General features: G+C 42.0%; 1 protein-coding gene across 15 annotated transcripts in view; it reads left to right on the top strand.

Moving 5' to 3' along the window:
* ptprt (protein tyrosine phosphatase receptor type T) overlaps window positions 1–18,655 on the top strand; it is a 385,704-nt gene that overhangs the window by 292,466 nt on the left and 74,583 nt on the right. For all 15 annotated transcript variants that reach the window (XR_004331615.1, XM_032513298.1, XM_032513297.1 and 12 more), the window contains 4 exons: window positions 1,758–1,838; window positions 2,058–2,093; window positions 16,468–16,560; window positions 17,503–17,612. Coding sequence is in view for 14 of the 15 variants with exons in the window: in XM_032513298.1 (XP_032369189.1) it covers window positions 1,758–1,838; window positions 2,058–2,093; window positions 16,468–16,560; window positions 17,503–17,612 (320 nt within the window). In the remaining variant the exon portion in view is untranslated. The remainder of the gene's footprint in view (window positions 1–1,757; window positions 1,839–2,057; window positions 2,094–16,467; window positions 16,561–17,502; window positions 17,613–18,655) is intronic.

Raw genomic sequence — 18,655 nt, 5'->3', positions numbered from 1 at the left:
GTGTGTGTGTTTGAGAGATACAGTGTATCTGCATGGGCGTAGTAGCCATCGGTCACTGTTTGAGAGCACATATATTATAGATACTGTATATACCAGCCCAGTCTCATGGCATTTTGTGTAATAATCACGTTATTTAATCTATTGATTCGTGTACAGGTCATGTTAATGTCATTAACTTTGTGTGTTAATTACGAATTTTAACGTAATGTATTTCAATAGAAAGCCTATTTTGTGATATCAGAAGAATCACAGTAGCGAGTAGTATTGAAAAGCCGAACAGCTGTGCAGGGATTGGGTTGGGGGGTAGATGGGTCAAACAACACAGGACTTTCACCCCGGAGACCGGGGATGGGGTCCTGCGTATTGCAGTTCCTTTCCGCCTTAATCTCTTCCTAACCGCAGCGGTCCCATTGTTGTTGCCGGCGTGCGGCGTTTCATTTCCCCATTGTGTGTCAGAGAGACCGCGGATCGTGTCCCTGCGCCCGGGGATTGCGTCCCACGCGTGGTGGTCCGTCTCCTTGTTGTCCCCGGCGTGTGGCGTTTGATGTCCCCGTTGTTGCGTCCCCCAGAGCTGCCCAGTGTCATGGCAGTTCGTGAAATGGTCACGTTCGAAAATCATGACATGTGTTACTTCATTCCCAAAGTTGCCATTTTGAACTGCCGATAGCCATTTGCTCAACCCCCGAGATGTAACCAGGCAACTAGTTCACTGGACGCTGTCACTGGACTAAAACATCAACAAATAACCACGGCTGCCATGTTTGCAGTCATTTATTCCCATGACTACAAGAGGTCCCTTTTAAGCCATTTGAATGAATCAATGTTTTCTTTCTGGTTTCCCTGAGTGTTCTAGGGGAAACCATCAATAATATGAATAAAGAATTTATAAATCTATAGAATAATAAAATGTAGTTGTAGTCTCACAATGTGTGACCCTGTAAGATCCCCGGTCTTTACCAATTAGGACAGTCTTTAACCTTAGATGTGAGACGGTCTTCTTGTGTATGGTAGGCATAATGAATGATTGAGATCCATTTGATGCACAGTGTTGACAGATTGGTATCTCTAATTGGAGTGTGTACCCCCCCGTCCCCCATTGGATCATTCCATTCACTTTGAATCAACATTTTTTACACAATCAGACAATTGGTTGTATGTATTGACCCACGTTGAGGGCGTGTCATATTTGAGTGCACACTCATTGAGACGGGACCACTTTTCTATTTCAGAATTCAATATCTGCAGCATTGACGGCGCCATTAGTGGTATCGGATTGTTCTTTGGGCTGTTGAATATGGAGTATTGATCTCTCTGTGTGTATGTTTTCATTGTTCATGATGTCCTGTGGTGATTGATTTTTTTTTTATATGAGGTCACTCACTGACCTGTCTCTCTTCTCCCTGGCCTTCCTCTCTTACTGTATGTCCTTCACTGATTTCTAATTAACTTTATGTCTCCACTTTCCTTATTCCATCCCACCTTCCCCTGTGCTCTTTTCTCTCCTATTTCACTCTTTTCTCCCCACTTCCTGCCTCTTCCTCTTCTCCTCTATTCTCATCTTTCGTTCTCTCCCTCCTGTTGTTTTCACTTTCTCTCTCCTCCTCCCTATCCTGTCCCACCCCTCCATTCCACCTCACATCTTCCTTCCACACCTCCTGTTTCCCCTATTTTTGCACAACCTCCCTTTTTTGTATGTTTTTCTGCGTTCTCTTATTCACCTTCTTTTCACCTGTTCTCCCTTTCTGTCTCCTCCCCAGCCTCCCCTTCCCCCTGCTCCTTCTCTGTGCAGGGAAGCAAGACGCTGCAGAGCAAATCCCTGCTGAATTCCTACTACTCAGGTACACACACACACACACACATACACACACACACACACACACACACACACACACACACACACACACACAATCTTTAAAGATGCTTTAGGCAACGTTTCAATGGCTGAAGAAGCTGTGGAGTTGCTGATGTTTGAACTGTAACCATGTTAGTTGCAGTGATTCCTGTTCCTGACTGAGCTTCTGTGTTCCCTCTGTGTGCCGTGTTGATTATGTTTGCAGTGTCTAAAGAGCCCGTTCCAGCCACGACATCTATAGGTAAGGGAAACTGTCTTTTGTAAATAACTCTCTGTTTTTTATTATACAAACAGCTGTGGTTAATAACTCTTACAGTCAAACGCCACTCTTACAGTACTTGAGTGTGCGTGAGCGTGTGTGTGTCTGTGTGTGTGTGCGTGAGCGTGTGTGTGTCTGTGTGTGTGTGTGCGTGCGTGCGTGCTTGCGTGTGTGTTTGCATGTGTGAGCATGAGAAACAAGTGAAGCAAAAGTTACAAAATAGCACACACATTCAGGTACATACAATGTCAGAGAGGGCAAAATACTTCATGCGCATATAAACACACACACACACACACACAGACACACACACACACACACATATACACACACACACACACACACACACAGTTAGCACATGGGCAGAATGAAATGTCAAAACCATTTCCAAGTACCTTCTTTCTGTCTTTTTCTCTTCGTTTTCCCTCCCTCTCTCCCCTTCTGTTGGCCAGATTGACCAGTTCTTTGCCAAGCAGATTGGCTGTGGCCTCTGCCAAAGTGGGACATGTTTGTGTGTGTGTGTAGTCACACAGTCTCTTACACACACACATACACACACACACACACACACACACACACACACACACAGAGGTATAAGTGGTGTAGTGACATTTGTCTGCCGCTCTCCTTTTACGAAGTATTTCTGTTTTATGTGATAATACTTATCAGCCAGCTGCCAGCTCGTCATCTTCCTGCCACACCTCCTCTCATCCATCCTCCTCTTCCTTTTCACTCCTTCCTTCTTCCCTCCTGTGCTCTGTGTTCTTTCTACCATCTACTGTCTAATCCTCATTCTTTTTCTCTTCCATAATGTAATCTTCTTTGTTTATCTGTAATCTTTCCTTCTTTTCTTTCTTTCATCACCAGATATTCTGTCGTTCTTTCTACTTTTTCACTTCACTTCCGTACGTTACTTTTCACTCTTCCTTTCCTCTCACTTTATCTTTTTCTCACTCCCACTCTCTCCTCCTCTCCTCCTCTGTCCTGGTCTCATCTCTTTCGTCTCCTCTCCTTGTCTCCTCTCCTCTACTTATCACCTTCCTCTCCAGGTAGGAGAATGTGGATCTTCTCCTAAAACCCTGTTGTGTACCGGCTGAATCACTGTGCTGCCTGCTGAACCCATGTGTTAACTGGCCAGGAAACAGGCAGCCGCAGGCAGGCGGACATTCCCAGTAAAGACAGACAAATCACAGTGATAGAGAGCCACTCTGTGTCTAATCTGCTCTAGGAAAACTGAAAGAAAGAGAAGACAACTTGACAGAATGGTCAAAAGAGAACGTTATGGGGAAATAAATAAAAAATGATATCCGATAATGTTTTTAGCCCTGCATATTTAAGCTGATTTAATGTAATCTACACAACTGTGCCATTTGCTGATGCACGTCAAAGCATGATGAGGCAGAATGCAAAAGAACGCTTGAGCGATTCGTGCAAAGGAACAAATTCCCTGTCATACATCTTCACAGAGTGACGTTAGCGTTTTGTCGAGCCATCTGTTTGCTCCACGATTAAATAGAAAGACAAGTTATCTATGTGTATCAAATCTGGTATCCATAACTAATACACTGAATACAGAAAATAGACTTTAATAAAATATGGAATGATGCAAATTAGAGATAGAGCAGTACACGTGGGAGAAATATAAGAGTTAAAATGTACATTTGTCATTGATTGGTGCAGACTTATCCATCTATCTTCTGTTAATCCATCCTCTGACCCTTACTCTTAAGTTTAGAGTATGAATGACAACAAAACATACATGATGTGCAGCCATAAAGTATTTCATCTGAGTTTACTGCAATGTAAAGCACAGTGCTGGTAAACTTCCCTATTAAATTAAACTAGATACGGAATTCTTAACATTAACATTTATTTTTGGCCCGAGGCCTTCTATCCAGATATATTTTGGTCCTTAATAATTTGGGCACCTCTGCTCTAGTGTCAGTCCCCCCATCCACTCATACAACTCTCTTTTGTCCTGCTATCAACTAATTTTTTGTGTCACTTTATTCAGCTTTTTCTTTGCATCTATCCATCCATCATTGCTCTCTTCGTCTATAGCCCCACCATCTCTCTTCTTTTCTCATCCATTCTTAAAACCAACAAATAACCACACTCGATCAAGTTCCTTTGGTCTCCATTAGCGTCTCAGTCAGGCGCAGGGGGGCTTTCAACTAACGCCAATGTAATCCCATCCACAGCAATATTTAACACTCTGGGTTCTCCTTTGGTGTCATTTGGAAATGCTCTTGGTCAGGACCTTTGGGGTCGCATTTAGGCGATGTGGACTGATTTGGCGTTGTTTTTTAACGTTCAGGGTCAAACCACTTAGTTATGGTCAGGGAAAGATTGTAGGGGGCAAAAGTGGCAAAAGTGGCAGTTGGTCAAGGCCACGCCCCTAGCCTCAACCTTGCCCCCCTCAAAAGCTAAAGACTAAGAAATGGCACATACTAAGGAAAGCTCATAGTGGGACTGGCTCTTGTGGATAATTTGGCCCAAGACAGGAATTTTGGAAAAAGAGATTTCAGATACAGTATTAGGGACCACTGAGGTCTATATAAAAGAGAATTCAGATACCAGTATTAGGGACCACTAAGGTCTTATATAAAGAGACTTCAGATACAGTATTAGGGGACCACTAAGGTCTATGTAAAAGGAACTTCAGATACAGTATTAGGGACCACTAGGTCTATATAAAGAGACTTCAGATACAGTATAGAGGGACCACTAAGGTCTATAAAGAGACTTCAGATACAGTATTAGGGACCACTAAGGTCTATATAAAACAGACTTCAGATACAAGTATAGGGGACCACTAAGGTCTATATAAAAGAGACTTCAGATACAGTATAGGGACCACTAAGGTCTATATAAAAGAGACTTCAGATCAGTATTAGGGCCACTAGGTCATATAAAAACAGACTTCAGATACAGTATAGGGACCACTAAGGTCTATATAAAGAGACTTCAGATACAGTATTAGGGACCACTAAGTCTATATAAAAGAAGCTTCAGATACAGTATTAGGGACCATAAGGTCTGTATAAAAGAGACTTCAGATACAGTAATAGGGACCACTAAGGTCTGTATAAAAGAGACTTCAGATACAGTATTAGGGACCACTAAGGTCTATATAAAGAGACTTCAGATACAGTATTAGGGGACCACTAAGGTCTATATAAAAGAGACTTCGAATACAGTATTAGGGACCACTAAGGTCTATATAAAAGAGACTTCAGATACAGTATTAGGGGACCACTAAGGTCTATATAAAACAGACTTCAGATACAGTAATAGGGAACCACTAAGGTCTATATAAAAGAGTTTTAATATCCATTCATCCCATCTATTTGTCCGTCCACTAATTGTCCAAAATTGCATTGCTGATTTCTTCATTTCCTCAAATCCTTCCATCATTTTCTACACCCCTCTCTTCTTTTCTAATGTAGTTGATTCAATTAACCCTCCTTTCATCCATCATCCATTCATCCATCCATCCATCCATCCATCCAGCTGTACATACATTACTCCCTCTCTTATTCCCATCTCTTGCTTCCACCATCACTACACTCCCATCTCCTCTTTTAGACACTGACTGCAGCCCTCCTTTCATCTGCTCATCCCTCCTTTTCTCCATTCATCCATCAATCCATATACACTGTACAGCAGCAGTGCTGGCTGCTTTTTGCACAACATACTGAGCATCGTAATTATTTTATTGATTGAAGCAGTAAATTAGTGGATGGAGGACCTGCAAACTGACCACCAAGCATGTTGCTATTATCATCATCTTCACGATCACTATCAAAGGCCAAAGACAGACAGATGAAGGAATGGAATACCAATGTACACTGTTATAGAAGAGACAGGGATGAAGGAAACCTAAGGAAGAAATTGGAAACTGAAAAAGAGAAACGAGAGAGAATATTTGTCAGCATATTTCTGTGTAGAATATGTTTGTGTGTACTGCTGATACGTTAATGATGCTTTAATCCTACCAAACACTCTTGCATGAAAAAGTACACATTAAGGATGGAACTAAACTAGTAATTGCCCTTTTAATAATTTTATTAGTTGAATGTGAGCACATTTCATTATTTGTATTGCTTTTATTATTTTCAGTTAAGCACTACTGTAGCTCAGCTGTCTAATTAAAAAGAGACCACTCATAGTTGATTACCAACATGCCCACAAATTTAAAGAATAAACTAAACGGTTAAAAGAGCAGATATCATATTATTGAGGTTTGATGAAAAATTTAAAAGATGGCCAACAGAGGGGAAGAAGAAAATATATAAATAAATGTTGTGATTTTAAAAAGCTTCATTTGTTTCTACACAACATCCCTTTTCCCTCTTTCCCTCTTTCCCTCTTTGACTCCATTGAGTCCATTATGTCGTCCATTATGTCGTCCATTGTGTCTGAGGTGGACTCCAAGGGGAGCTGGATTCCATCATCTATTACAACAATTGATAGAAAACATTTCACTTTTAAAGTAAGAATCCACCATTTAGATGTGTTCCAATACCGTTCAGGCTTTTGAAAATGGTTAATGGTACCAGGAGTCTGAATGGTGCCAGCGAGGAGTCTTAGAAGCTTGAAAAGAGAGGGAGAGCAGAGAGAGAGAGAGAGAGAGAGAGAGAGAGAGAAGGAAGGAAGTTGTTAAGACGACAGTGAAAGAGACATACAGATTGAGGGATCAACGACGGGGAGAAGGAGCTTGGGTAAATCCAGAATGCAATGCAGAGGGGTTTATTGTGTGTGTGTGTGTGTGTGTGTGTGTGTGTGTGTGCTTTATTTTTGAACCAGCTGTAAAGCTTTCTCCTTAGCTCAGGTGTTCTCAGCTATGGAAATATGGAAATTTGATTTCACACACACGCACGCATGCTTGCTCGCGCCCACACACACATAAAGAAGCCAACATGTACACACATAGTATAGCATACGCAATTATACAAATATATGCATAAGGAGACAAGGACACATCAAAAAGTTTCAAATACGTACAGAATCCCACACTCAGACATATCCATATCCACATACACCCCGTGCATTGTTAACATTGATGCGACGTAAATCCACTGGATCAGTGGAAAGCCACCGCAGCATAGCGTGCATTTCATGTGCAAACACATTTTCTTCTAAAAATCAATTTCCCAGACACTGCTGTACATTCAAAGGTTAGGCAACACTATTCTCTGTCAGTTCACAAAGCAAGCATCAGCCTTTTGTGCCCGGGCCCAGGACAGCCCCTTCGCCACTGGTAGCGCTGTAGTTGGGTTTCCCATGGATCAGGAGCTTTTAAATTTTATTCATAGTATCAATTCATAACAAGAGTTATCTCGAGACACTTTACAGATAGAGTAGGTCTAGACCACAATCCATAATTTACAAGGACCCAACAGTTCTAGTAGTTCCCTCCAGAGCAAGCAACAGTGGCGAGGAAAAACTCCTTTTAGGAAGAAACCTGGGACAGACCCAGACTCTCGGTAGGCGGTTGGGGTTAGAATGAAGAGTGGCAATAAGAGTCACAATAATGTGACTGTAGTAGTTTATGTCGTAGCATGGCACTAAGCGGCATGACAAGGCACAGCAGGACGCAGCAGGGCACCGCAGAGTGCAGCAGGACGCAGCAGGGCATCACAGGACGTGTAGCAGGACCAAATGCACTGATCCAAACACAGACCCCTAGAACACAACGCAAGAACTGGATCTGAAACTAAAATCCTCCCTTTCACATTCCTGTTGGCCTTTTCAAGGGCATCCAAAAACCCCAAAGATTAGGCAAATTAGACAAATAATGGATTAAAACGCAACAGCTTTGACTTTGACAAGACTTCACAGAATCATTCTGTAATTTACTGCTGAAATATTCTGACGTTTGCATGGATGTTACAAAGGATGAATCCTAAGGTATGGCAGATTATTAATGCTTTGTTTTAGGGTTTATATCCTGCTGCTTTATAGACAACTTGAGAAGTTTGCTACCTTGTTTACACTTCAAAATATTCCCATCCCTGGTATTAATAGCAGATAAACCATTCTCATGAATGCGTTGAATTATGGTATGGTACAAAAATGTCTGCACAACATTTCACATGATATTCTATGGTCACGTGACACCCGGTCACGTGACAGTTAAGTTTAGTGGTCTTTACAGTTAAATTTAGCTGAGAGAAGAGCCAGTGGCAGTTCAGTTTAGCCGACTAAAGGTGACCGTCATGCGGCGACAACGGTTAGGATTAGGCAAAAAATCGTGGTTTAAAATAAAAACACCTGATTCCCTAAGTAGTACTCCTGGGACACAGCATCGCGTTTCCTGGGTGAATGTCTTGGTTTTTCCCCCGGGGCACCTATGACCCATCCGCGTTGACCTCCTCCTCTATGTGGACCAGGGTGCTCTAATAGAGCATACAGTAATAAATACTTACAATACATAAACTGTAACAAAAAAGAAATCTGCAATAAAACAAATAATGTCCTTCAGAAACCTACCAGTACCTTCTCTGTCACTATATCCTCTGTACATTTAATGGTTCTTCATCCAAAAAAAGATCAAAATACATAAGAACACCTGTGAAAAAAATCATTCCAGAAAGTTCCTTCATATTAACACAGTATATTAACCCGTATTTCTACGGACCTTTCTAACTGTGTACCACTTACTTTGCAATACTTTTTGTATCTTTATGTGCGAATGGATCATGAGAAGAGCCGGACCCTTCACATCTGGTGTCCACATGCTCGGGGGAATGTCTCTTTGTTTTGAAAAAGACAAGACCCGAGTTAAATAAAAAAGTGTACATGTGCTGCATGCGTAAATAATTCAGAGAGGACAGAAACACTCAGGAACAAAGGATACGCTTTTAGTTTTTTCATTTTTAGACTATTAAAACATAATAGTTGGAACAGGGGACTGTTTATGGTTATGGAGAAAGGCCAACATGAATATACAGTATAATCAAAAGGGGAGCGCCCCTAGGTTTTTCATTGCATATTTCACTGAAGTAAAAGATTCAATCCCCGCCAGCAGACCTTAGTGATTTTTATGATTATGATTTTTGCTCCATATTTTGAAGATGCCCTGCATTTGAAACACAAAGCTGTTGCTGTGCTGCGTGGAAGATGGTCCGGAGTCACGTCCCGAATAGTGAGCTCATCATTTCTATCCTCTGCCCTGCTTGTATTGAAAGTAGTTTTTTCTACAGCATTACCGACAGGCAATTATTTCCCCCAGTCTAGTTCAGCAAAGCATTAGGCTGCATGTAAGGTGATTATGGCTAATGGCAGTCATTTTGTTTGGCCATAATGTGGCAGTGCTGGGTAATTGAAGGTGAGAGCAGAGTTGAGAGAGAGAGAGTCATTTTTAACTTTTATGTGCTCAGGGAAGATGGAGCCTCTGTGCTCTTTTGCAGCCACTTCTTTACTGCCTGCTTACGCAGCTTATATTCACATCAAGTGCTCTCTCAGTCACACTCCCTTTGACAAGTCTGTCTGCGTCCTGGTCTGCCAGTCTTTGCCAATTTGACTCACACAGATGGCTAAATGTACATATAGCTGTACATAGATTTTTCATACAGTCCAAACAGACAATTGAAATCATTGAGGATGAAAAAAGACAATGATGACAAAAGTTAATTTCCATTTCCCCCCCCTCCAAATTCAGGCATGCAGTAATTTGATGTCCAGAACTGAATCAATTCAAACACTTTATTAATCCCAATGGGCCAATCATTTGCAGCTTCATAGTCCATACAGTCGGTAACTCACCAAACGTTAAACATGCTAAATATTCCGAAAGGAAACATAATAAAAAGATATGGGGACATTTGAAAATACCTAAAAGCATTAAATATCAGACTCAATATTGACATTATAAAATAATCCAAGTAAGTTAAAGCTTTAGCGCTGTAGTCTTCAACATTCAAACCATTGTCAGATGAGTTGCTACAAAGCTTATTAAGACCATCAGCTCCACACATGACTATGTTCAGGGGATTGAGACTGTCCCACGGCGAAGCTCGAGTGGAGATAATGACCTCTTCTGAAGAGTCCATTGTGTTTTTTAATCCTTTGTGTCCTTGGCTACTAGCAACTGCGTTGAGGGGGGCGGTGCTTGTATCATGTGGACGCGCCGACGGTTCTGCTGTCATTACTTAGACCTCCTCATGGGGTGACAGAAACTACACACTACACATTTAAGAACTGCATCTTTTAAAAACCCTCTCTGGGATGCTGTCGCAACATCCACAACTCTGAGCGGTGATGCAAAATGATTATGACTATGTGACATAGGTGTCCAAAATGTTAGGAGGTGAATGAGTGATTGCAAAATGCATCAATTCCTGTACACTAGAGGATTTCCCCCAAATACTCTGCTAGGGTTATTCCGATGCAGCTGTCAGCATCAGCAAGTACAGAAATCTCGATCCAACATCATGTAATTTAGCCCTGAAAAAAATTCTTCAAAGTAGTTTATTTATGTTCTTTTTTCGGTTATGAGACTGTCAAACTAGATAATAAAAGAAAATTCATATCCCATATTTTTTTCATGTAGACACTTTTTTTTTAACACACTGGGTTCTGATCGGTACTCGGTATTGGCCGATATACAAGGTGAGCTCGGAGAAATGGTAATGGAATATCTCTATAGAGTGCATCGGTAGATGACTCCAGTTTTTCAGTACAGCAAATGTAAAAGCTGGACAGTTCAAACTAAAAATTAAGCTTGAATCACTTTTGCATTTCATTTGGCCATTCCCAGCAGCCGAACAGACCTGTAAATATTGTGCATTACTTCAATCCCTCACATCTCTGTTGACTCTCTTCATGCGTCAGGCAGCCCTCGCCTATACTGAGCAGCTGGAGGCAAACCGTGCTTCCCTGGCCGACGAGCGTATGAAGTTAATCCCCCTTCCTTAAAAGAGAGAAATAGATACATGAATAAGTATATCTGTCCTCCAGTCTCTCTCTCTCTCTCTCTCTCTCTCTCTTTGGTCCATCTTGCAAGATTTCTTTTCGTGAGAAACTCTCCTGCGAAGCACATTTGTCTGTCTGCTGTGCAGCTGCATGGTGACTTCACATCGCTGTGTAGGTAACTCACGCACACACACTCGGATATATATCTCTGTTCGACTCTGGCGCCTCGAAGTTCCAAAGCAAGTGGCTTTGTATGGGCATACGCACACTTGCAAGCAGACAGCCCTGCGCGCGCACACACACACACACACACACACACACACACACGCACACGCACACGCACACGCACACACACACACACACACACACACTCTCTCTGGGCTGGACTTTGTGAGTCAGTGTAGAAGCAGCGGGGGTGAAATGAGGTAAACGGCTGCTTTACTGTCTAGACCAGTTGATCCCTGAACCTGCAGTCCAGATAGATATTTTCCTCTGCCTCTCTGTTCTCTTCCTCCATTCATCACTCCTTTATTCTGCTGCTCTCTTTCTCTGGCTCGCCTTTGCCTCGGCCATCTTTTGTGTCTCGGTTCTTTATTCCCGCTGTCCTCTCGTTCGGCTTTCTCAATTCATATTCACTTTTTCAAATCACGTAAGCTGAATTTGCAAATTAATTCAACTCAATTTGCAAACAAATCCAAGTACAATCAGAAAAGAAAAAAAGGCAAACAAGTTGAGCACACGGCGGGGTAATTGAGTACATGATGTGTATCTGCCGCTCGGAAAACTCTTTCTCTTTGTTTCACAAACTCAACTTATCTCTCTCTGATTCCTTCCTCCTTTCTAATTATTTCTCACTCATCCTTTGCCGTACCATCTTTTGTTTACCCTCCCTCTATCTATTTCCCTCCTCTTCTCTCCCTTTTTTGTTTTTGATATTTGCACCATCCCTCCCCCTCAAAAAGTCTGGAAAAAAGCTTCTTGTAGAAGGAAACAATCTCCTTGTGCCTTCAGGTGTATGCTTCAATGTACACATCCAGTATAACACTACATGCACTTGAGTTGCATTAAACAGTGAACTTTTTGAACCTGTTGTAGTTGCATAAAGGCCCATTTAGAGTAGATACACGCTAAAGCTGAACTACGAGTTCCTGCATGGTTTTCCCACAATTTCATTTTTGTCTCAAATAGTAAGCATCTGTCCTTGGTCCCCCCCCCCCCCCTTGAAAATCCCGGCTCGGGAGACATCACAGAGACAACACAGGGGTCGTAATCGTCAAACAAACACTAGAGGCACAGGATGAGTTCCAAAATACTACAAACCACTCCAGCCAATCACCGACAAGATGGTTGGGGAAGGGGGTGGGGGCTAGTCCTGACATTTATGGAAACATGGGGGGAGGGGCGAGCTTACCTGGAACGTCAACAGAAGTGACCGTGCAGAAACTCACACTGCACCTTTAAGTTAAAAGGATGTAAATCCGTCTTACCATATTTTTCTTCGGATGGTATACTTCTTATTATTTATTCAAATATCCATCCATCCATCCATCCATCCATCCATCCATACATCCATCCATCCAACCATCCATCCATCCATCCATCCATCCATCCATCCTTCCATCCATCCATCCATCCATCCTTCCATCCATCTTCTTCTTCAACTTATCCGGTATCGGGTCACAGGGGCAGCAGCTCCAGTAGGGGACCCCAAACTTCCCTTTCCAGAGCCACATCATCCAGCTCGTTCCCAGGCCAGGTTGGAAATATAATCCCTCCACCTAGTCCGGGGTCTTCCCTCCGTGCCTGGAACACCTCCTTAGGGAGGCCCCCAGGGGGCATCCTTACCAGATGCCCAAACCACCTCAAATATGTCTTATACAAATTCAATGTAATCAAAATGAAAGAAAAAAGATGAGTTTGGAGAAACAGTTGAGTACCCTCTTGTGCTCTTGATGTTATAAATTGAGATTGAAAAATACACATTATTTACCTGTGTCCCCTGACGGGATGAAGGGTCTTTTTTTCTCCTTTTTCATCTTCCTGATGATTTCCCTCTCTACATGTCCTCTCTTTTGTTCCTCTCCTTCTCTGGAAAACAGCTCAACTACACTTGTATTTTCCATCTGTTAGGCTAGCGTGTCACCGTTCCACTACAGGCTGTACTGTAATGTGTTTCACATATAAGAGCGATTTTTCATCCGTACTGAAGAGAATTCCACCGGCCATAAAATTAAGTTGTACCTGACCTTGTGCTTCAGAGGAAGACTGGAAGAGAAAAAGAGAGTTGGACTTAACAGTCAAAGCTTTTCAGTTCAGCAGGTTCAGCTTTCAACCTTTCATGTTGAAAGGTTTGCGAGGAATGTTATTTGCATTTTAAAATGTGTACAGTACATTTGCAGAGACGTGGCTGGTACAACATATAGTTTTCTCAAGTTAAATGGACATCTGTTAGAGTTGTGGGAATGATGCACATGTAATGTTTTGTTAATGATTTATTGGGATAATAAAGGTGACAGGTGTTGAATGCAGAGTCGGTTGCATTGTTGCGTTTTGACCCTCAAGGTACGTAGTATGACAGCACAGTGGGTTTTCCTGGTTAAACTAAATGCACTGTATTTGATTGTCACTGTTGTTAAGTCTGTAGATGATAACGGTTATATTGTAATATCCTTTCAATTTCAGTTTCAATTATTGTTTGAGCGCTCCGGATCTAATTACTGTGTGTGCTGGCTGATGCTGGAATGAACGCTGTAAGAACAGGGTATGGAAATGATGTCTTCCTCTGTCATTCAGTTACTTATGTACTGAAGTCATTTCTTTAATATGATTGGGCTTAACAGTAATTGCCAGTTGGTGGGTATCAAGGATGTCAGTAAATGATAATGGATTATAAAATGTCTACCCAAAATCCTCGCTTCCAGTTGTCCATTTAAATTGTAGAACATTATACTTTGAACACAGTTCTAGCCAACAGGTTAACATCAGTAACCGGGGTATTATCTCACCCGGGTGGGGGCTTTTCTCAAAAGCCCCAAATCTTTTAGGGTTTTAAATTACCCTACTCAGTCTCTCTGACTGGACCCGCAAATCAATCGAGCAACCGTACCCATGTTATGCAAGTTAAAAGTAGAAGCATGGGACCGTTTTTGTCTCTTTTAAGGAGACAGGAGGGAAAAAGACTCATCCTCAACATTTGTTGTATTATGGTTTCAGATTGATAAAGACATTTGGAGAACAATAACAGACAAAACAGGATGTAAAAAAAGCGCCTAAAAAAAGCAACAAAACCAACAGAAAAAAATGACATCTTGTCCTGTATTGTTGTCTCTATTGTATTGCAACACTAAATAAAATAGGACCCTCAACAATTTGACTGCATAACATAGAACTGACTGCAGACACTGTCATAAACAAAACAATGCAGAATTTTATTTGCATAAATCATGGAAAGGTACACCACAAGTACGGAGTTTTGTATAGAATCTAGAAACACAGGTAGACAGCTGGTTGTGTCGAAGGAGTTAACACAGGGACACTCTGAGTCCAAGTCATCCAGAACTGAATCTTAATAAAGTCACAAGGTGGGAGGAGGGAACTTTATATAGCACACTGCCAAGCATGAAGGACTGCATTAACATACACACTCACTGGCAGCGTAAACGGCCTTCACACACACACACACACACACACACACACACACACACACACACACACACACCCACACACCACACACACTTTATCACTTTCTCAATCAATGCATCTCTCTTGTCAAACAACACTAGCCAACACACTCAACAATCTCCATAGTTTTCTATGTTCACACACACACAGACATGCATGCACACAGACACACACACACACACACACACACACACACACACACACACACACGCAAACTGAAAGGTAGGCATGTAAATGCACACACTTGTATTCCGGAGCGGACACACACATCCATGTGAGTATGAACTTACACATTCTAACACACCAAACGCACACATGTGACCTTGGAAGGCAGCTGCCAAGATCTCTGGGAACACACACACGCAAAGGAAGTGTGTGTGTGCGTGTGTGTGTGTGTGTGTGTATTGTTGTGCTCAAATATATGTGTGTGTAAGTCGGTAGTGATGCCGTCAGTGTGTTGCAACCAGTAACTAACTCTAATAACTAAACTACAAATACATAAATTGGCTCTGAAAGAAAAAGCAAATGAAAGAGGGGAACAGCCAGCTGGATGATGTCAATGAAAACGTCCACTATGAACATTATCCTTGTTTTCCCCTGGCAACTACAGCTAGATTTTTATGGTTATGTTTTGGTCACTCTTGGTTAAGGCTACGGAGAGAATATGGAAAAATGGTCTTGACTAAATATTGAAAAAGTAAGCACCAACACACACACATACACACACACACACACACACACACACACCACACCAAGAAGTAGCTGCAGAGTGACCCGTGTGGCCGGCTCATTCTTCATTCGTTTAGGGAAGCCACTCCAGGCCACTAATGAATCCACAGCCGTCATTAACATGCAAAAAGCTCCATTAAGAAAACAGAGTCATGCAGTTTTATACTACACTTTTCCTTCTGACACACACAAACACACACACACATACACACACTCTCTCACTTCAGTGAGTCTCCTGTCTGGTTGCCAGCAGCCGTATCGCCACAGAACTGAACTGAACGGGCATTTTATTTGTTAAAACCACACAGAGAACATTAAAAGATGAACAGTCAAATAATAGAATTCCCCTTATTTCCTTTTCTCCTCATTCAGTTAATTCAATTCTCTTTTGTTCTTTTTCTTTTACATTTGTCTCCACCCCATGTCCTCCATCTTTTCATACGTGTGTCCACATCCACTAGTTTCTTTAAAGACATTTTAGACTCACCTTCAAAGAGAAATTTTAGTTTAATTGCTTGGCTGATGTACAAAAGGTGACCTGGCAATAAATAGAAGTGATGAAAAAAATAAACCCTATAAACATATTAGGGCCTTTGTATTCTTTTTTCTCTTATTCAGACTGGATGTATTTATTTCTGACATTCTCCACAAAAAGGCTTCCCTAGTTCGGTTCTCTCCCACTGTTCTTGACATGTGACATTCCTTCATCGGTCCCTCTGTCCCCTCAACCTTCATCTATCCATCCATCTGTCCTGACTAATACAACCCATGCACTCATCCAATCAACCTGTCCCTTCCTTAATTGGAGGAGAGATATTCCAATTAACTGTCATGCCCACCAATCAAGACTCAGGGTGTTATGCGAGTCATTTAAATCACTTGTCATCGGCGGCCAAGCTTCTCTCCCCCAGAGTGTGTCCATACAGGATGTATGCAGCGCACATAGTATATACTCAGTGTGTTGGGGAGGACTGTTGCCATGGTAACATATCCCCCCCTCTGTCTCTCTTTCTCTTTTCATCAACAGACGGTAGCCAGCCGTCACTCGCCCAGCCCTCTCTGACCCTGCAGAGTTTTCCCTATGGAGGCTGTGAGTCCGTGGAGCTCTCCTACCAGAGTGGTATGTGCACCGAACCTAGGTAGTACCTCACCGTGTTAGTTGGTGACTTAGTTAGTCAGTCAGCCACTTTGGTAGCCACTCCGTCAGTTAGTTAGTTAGTTAGTCAGCCATTTTGGTTAGCTACTTAGTTAGTTATTGGAAAGTCAATCAGTCGGTCATACAATCTTCATTAGCTAGTCAGTCAGCTAGATGGGTAGTTAGTCAGTCACCCAGCCAGTTAGTTATGTGGTTATGTTATCACTTTGCCAGTTAGTAAGTTAGTTAGTTAGTTAGTTGGTAAGTTGGTTAGTCACTAATCTCGCCAGTCACCCAGTTTGTTAGTTAGTTAGCTAGCCTGCTAGGTTAATAGCCAGTCAGTTTATTGGTTGGCCAGTAGTTAGTTAGCAAGTTAGCCAGTCAGCATTTCTGACAGTCAGTCAGTTAGATAGCTAGTTAGTCAGCAAGATACTTAGATAGCCGGTCATTTGGTTAGCTTATAAATTGTTAAGCCAATAGTTAGGTCAACCAGTTGGTTAAATGCATGGTGAGTTAGCTAGTTTGTCAGTTAGCTACCCAGTCATTCAGGTGATTTGGCCAGCCAGTTATGGTCAGTCAGTCAGTTAGTTAGTAAGTAAATATGTTAGCTAACTAGCCATTTAGAGACTGACATTTAGTCAGTCGGTCAAGTATATCGCTTCATTAGTTAGGTAGCCCGTCAATTGGTCAGTGGTTTAAGCTACAAGAATTCCCACCATAGCACCAGTGTAGGAGAGTAGTCGTACTGCAGCAGCACCATGGCTCCCAGCACCCGCTCCTACTGCTGGAGGTTGGGGTGCCAGAGCTGCAGGCGGTTGGCTAGGAAACACACGCCTTCAGCTACACTGTAAAGTCAGGTTGCCAGTTGGTTCTTCCATTAGCCAGCTAGTTACACAGTGTTGTTTACCGTTGTCTCTGTTCCTGCAGGTCAGTTCCAGGCAGGCCAGTTTCAGCCAGCTATTCGAGTAGCAGACCTCCTTCAACACATCACCCAGATGAAATGTGGACAGGGCTATGGCTTCAAAGAGGAATATGAGGTGAATACACACACACACACACACACATACACACACACACACACAACCAATCTCTGGGGTGTATTCTTGCCTCTTGCTGCCCCCATGACCCTGAATCGAAGTCAGCTCGTACATTGCAAAGTTCCAATAAATCAAAAGCATGGGTTTGACAGAGAATCTCCTTATACCACGATAAAACTGATCGGTAGAGTAAGCAGGCCAACTCTGAATCTGCCATATGCATAAGATTATATATAAGAGTATTAATATTTCTCTGACTAATGTCCGAGTGTTTCCCTGGGCACATATTATTAGTTTTCAGTTAATGGTTCAATAAGCTATTTTAAAATAAACTAAATAAAGGATGTTTGCATCGCCACTTTGGTAATTAGATTCCTTTATTTTGAAAATGCAACATCCGTATTTCCTCTCTTTCCCTGTTGGTTTGTGTGTGTGAATGAGAGAGATTGTGGGCTTGGATTTGGTTTTATGAGGACGGAAGACTCTTATCAATTATTAACTCAGTACCTCATTAATATTAATGATCACAAAACAAACTGGCCAGACTTGGTTTATTTGTTTCCTGGTTTCTTTCTTTCACTTTCGTATTTCTAGTTTTATACCTTCTTCCGGTCTTTTCTCCCAATTTGTCCAAAATTTGTTTCTTCTCCTTTCCTCGTTTCCCTTGTTCTCTCCCTCGTTCTTTTTGCCAGCTATCATTTGCCCTCTCCCTCTTTGCTCTGCTTAAATCCTCCTTTTTATTTTGATTATGTCGTTTTACTGCAAACGTGTTTCTTTCTCTCTGCTTCTTTCCCTGTTTCTTAATCTTCTGTTCATCCCATCCCACGTATCTGCCTTTTTCCTTATTACGTCTCTCACCCTCTGCTCTCGCATTGCTTTTCCTTTACTTTGTCTTCCCATCTCTGCCAGGGCTGGCTGTTTATGTTGAACGCAGTTTATCATAGACAGACATTTTTATGATCATTCTTTGTCATGGGCGCCCCACCATGGGATCATTTCCCTTCCGAATCCTCGTTCCCTCGCTTTCATTTATTTATCACCGT

This window comes from Etheostoma spectabile, chromosome 4, assembly GCF_008692095.1.
Source record: "Etheostoma spectabile isolate EspeVRDwgs_2016 chromosome 4, UIUC_Espe_1.0, whole genome shotgun sequence".
Classification (NCBI taxonomy): Eukaryota; Metazoa; Chordata; class Actinopteri; order Perciformes; family Percidae; genus Etheostoma; species Etheostoma spectabile.
The sequence above is the reverse complement of the archived record's forward strand: the minus strand, read 5'-3'. Positions and strand labels throughout refer to the sequence as shown.